This window comes from Alligator sinensis, unplaced genomic scaffold, assembly GCF_000455745.1.
Source record: "Alligator sinensis unplaced genomic scaffold, ASM45574v1 scaffold632_1, whole genome shotgun sequence".
Classification (NCBI taxonomy): Eukaryota; Metazoa; Chordata; order Crocodylia; family Alligatoridae; genus Alligator; species Alligator sinensis.
The window spans coordinates 57,556-61,213 of NW_005842408.1; the positions used below are offsets into that span (position 1 = coordinate 57,556).

A 3,658-nucleotide genomic window follows, 5' to 3' on the forward strand; every position below is an offset into this window, starting at 1 on the left:
GGCCCCTGGCTGTGTCTCGTAGCGCAGCCGCGTCTGCTGTTCTGCTTTCCTGTTGAACTAAAGCTGATTTTTAAATACAATGGAAAACAACACGGAGGCGTTTTGTTACAATGCGTGTGAATGGTGGGGGTCAGTGATGTCGCAGCCAGGATGGTCCAGAAATCAGAGAATCATAGAAAATAAAAGTAGGAAGGGAGCTCAGGAGGTCACATCTAGTCCAACCCCTGCTCCAAGCAGGACCAGCCCCAACCACATCATCCCAGCCAAGGCTTGGTCTACCTGGGTCTTCAACACCTCCAAGGATGGAGACTGCACCACCGCTCTGGGTGACCTGCTCCAGTGCTTTACCACCCTCCTAGTGAGCGAGTTTTTCCTAATATCCAAAGTCAACGTCCCTTCGCTTGAGCCCATTGCTCCTTGTCCTGTCATCTGCCACCACTGAGACCAGCCCAGCTCCATCCTCTTTGCAGCCCCCCTGCAGGGAGGTGAAGCTGCTATTCAATCCCCCTCGGTCTTCTCTTCTGCAGACTCAATCAGCCCATTTCCCTCAGCCTCTCCTCACCAGTCCTGTCCCCCAGCCCCACAACCATTTTCACTGCCCTCCGCTGGACTCTCTCCAACTTGTCCACATCCTTTCTGCAGCGGGGGGCCACAGCTGGACACAGGACTCCAGATGTGGCCTCCCCAGTGCTGAATAGAGGGGAGAATCACTGCCCTCCATCTGCTGGCAGCGCTCCTGCCAATGCAGCCCAGGATGCCGGTCGCCTTCCTGGCACCAATGATGTGAAAGGCAAGGATTTCTTAGGGTGAAATCTTGTATTGATCTGTGTCACTGGCATAGAGCTAGGTGGGTTTCTGACTGCGAGGCTCTTCTCAGGTCTGCCCAGAACAAGCCAAAAACAGCCAAGTAAAGTGCGGTGGCGGGAGGGGGTGAAATTGTGGGCAGAGCAGCGTGTGCCTCCAGCTCTAATGCAGGGCTGATGCTACTGGGCTGCTTCCCAGCCATGGAGAGAGATGCACACCAGCGTGGCCTGGCAGGGCCACCCTCTTGCCCCGTGCTGGCACCCGTGTGATCTGGTCCATGTGTTGACTGAGTCGTGTGTGAGATCAAAGAGGAGCAGGCTCTCCCTCATTTCCCATGTGGGGTCCCACGACGGCAGTGCTGAGCCCACGTAGCGTGTGAGAGCGCACGCTCAGGTGTGCGAGTCTGAGCCTGCAGAGCCCGAGACCTCAACAGCAAGAGGCGTACAACGTACTCGGTTCATTTGGAACAAATTATATTATATATAACAATATATAAGTATATATAATATAACAAACTCTCCATGAGTTCGTCTTTCTGTGCAGCTTGGACTTGAAGTGTCCATGCTCCACTGCAAATCCCCTCATGTGTGCTCCTCCAGCGACACCTCACCTTCCCGGTACGCATGATGAGGTCCGTGCATGGGTTGTGCAGGGGGCAAAAGGGACGTGCCTTAACACCACACCTGCGGACTGGGATTCTCGCAAAGCAAAGCAAAAGTCAAATCCCTTGACTTGCCCGGGGGAACCCACACAGCAAGTTTCTTTGTGTAAAGATGTGCCGGACAGTGGACTTGTCTGAGCGCCGCACGTTGGAAACTCGGGCAGGTCTGCGGTGACCGAGTGGAATCAGACTCCGTGTTTTACCAGTTTTCTGCAATACCAATTTTATTGAACAGATACCTGTATTTAGCATAAAAAGCAATTGAGTGAATAAAACTACCTTGAATATGGTTATTCTACAAAAAGAAAGTGCTTGTCAGTGTCTGAAGGCAAAACTGTAACAGACCCCACCTGCACCTCTCAAATGATGTGACGTGGCTGGTATTGGCATGCTTATATTTAAAAAAGAATAATAAAGCAAAAAGGAAGTGGTGTTTGTACATATAAAAACAGTGAAGCTAGTCCAGGTTCCTTATAAATTAGGGAGGTTGCCCGAAGGCTGTGGCTGGGCTCCTGCGGGAAGGCTTACTTCTCCTCGCTGTGCTCATAGGCTGGGTTTGTGTAGATCTCGTTCTTGCCGTTTTCTGCAAAATCAGTTCGCTGCAAAGGAGGCCACGTTGGATCCGTCGCCAGCTTCCTCTGCCACTTCCGGTACTGGCTCTTGGAGCGGAAGCCAAAGCATTTCTTAATCAGCAGCCAGAGACGTCTGTTTTGCAGGACGAGGTCCTGGGAAATGACGGCGCAGAGTTAATGCTGCTTCCCGCGCTGGCGAGCAGAGTTAAACCAGCTGCTAGGGAGAGTGGGTAAGATCTTGTCCTCACCAACACATGTGGACCTTGCCTAGGAACAGCCTGATCCTGCCTCTACGCAGACTTTCACCCCAACCTCCTGCAAGCGTCAAAGACTAGAGCACCGGGCCCTTCCAGTGCAGGCCCCGCGGTCTACGCTGCTTTGCAGCGTTATCGCTATTCCTCCCTTTTTCCAGGGTTATCTTTATTCCTGCCTTTTAGCTCACAAGCGGATTCTCCTCCTTTCCATCCGTGCAATGCATTGCATTCGGGTTGGTCACTACTGAAATAGCGCGCCGTACTGGGAGCGTGTCGCGCTGGTTCTGAGCGCCTGCTTCTGCCCTGGGAAGCTGCGCTAGTCCGGTCCCCGGTCTGCAAATCTAACCTTGTTCTGTAACCAGTGAACGAAACCTACTTTTCCTCCCTGAAAACATTCAGGCTCACTCCTCGCACAAGGCGTATGTGAAAGACGGGATAGCACGCCACATGGCATTACCACAATGAGATTCGGATGAATGTTTTCAGAGTTGTTTGCATGAGAAACTCTTGGGGTTTACACTTGACCAGGAGTCTCAGTCTCTTTGTGGAGGGAGGAAAGAAATGCACGGGAAGCACGTATTGCTTCTGCTGGCTTTCAGGGGATAAAGAGGCACACTCACCTCCACCACGAATGATACGCAGAAGGTGACCAACGCGGTGATTAAGATATAAACCCTCCACATCGTGGGAGTGCAGAGGAGCTGTTGGAAAAGAAACAGCAGAACACAAGTCACTGGGGTTCGCATGTCTCTGTCCAATTTCTGCCGATCCCTCACCGCCCCCAAGGCTGGGGCGATGTCTTTTCTCACGGCTTAGCGCTAAGGTTAACATGACAGCAGCATCGCGTTGTCTCCTCAGACGGCCGAGAGGATTGAGCCACTTCAATGGTGGGCCCTGCTCCTCGGCTTTCCAAGGGTCACACAAAAGACACTGACCCGAAGCTCCCACTTGGCCGGACATAACTGGTAGGCAGCACTACCCTTGCATCCGAAGGCCACATTAAGGAAGCCTCATTTAAGGCTGCGGTGGGTGGAAGTGAGACGGCAGCATAGCCATGAAGTCCCCACTTTGTGCCTCAAGATCTTTCTCCTTCCACTTGTGCAAAAGGCATCTGGCCAGGGTGGGGGACGTGGAAAAGCATGAGCTGTCCTTCCTCCTTACCTCCATCCCACGGTACACAGCATCGATGTCAGCAAAGAGGATGAAAATGCAGATTCCAAGCTGGAGGAGCAGGAAGAGTGAAAATATATCTGGGGGAACAAGAGTGTTAATTGAGTTGTGAACAGTGTCAGTGCCCCGAGCCGTTTGCGATGTGTTTGGTGGAGATGTGGGGCCGGCAGCTCCTGAAACGCTCACGCCGCCTGCAT

The 3,658-nt window shown here is 52.6% G+C and overlaps 1 protein-coding gene across 1 annotated transcript in view; it reads right to left on the bottom strand.

Annotated features, from left to right (window-relative positions):
- Positions 1-1,589: 1,589 nt before the first annotated feature.
- Positions 1,590-3,658, bottom strand: part of ATP13A5 (ATPase 13A5) — a 38,315-nt gene continuing 36,246 nt past the window's right edge. The window contains 3 exon segments of the mRNA XM_014522904.2: positions 1,590-2,190; positions 2,912-2,992; positions 3,453-3,541. Coding sequence (XP_014378390.2) covers positions 1,990-2,190; positions 2,912-2,992; positions 3,453-3,541 — 371 coding nt within the window. The 3' untranslated portion in view covers positions 1,590-1,989.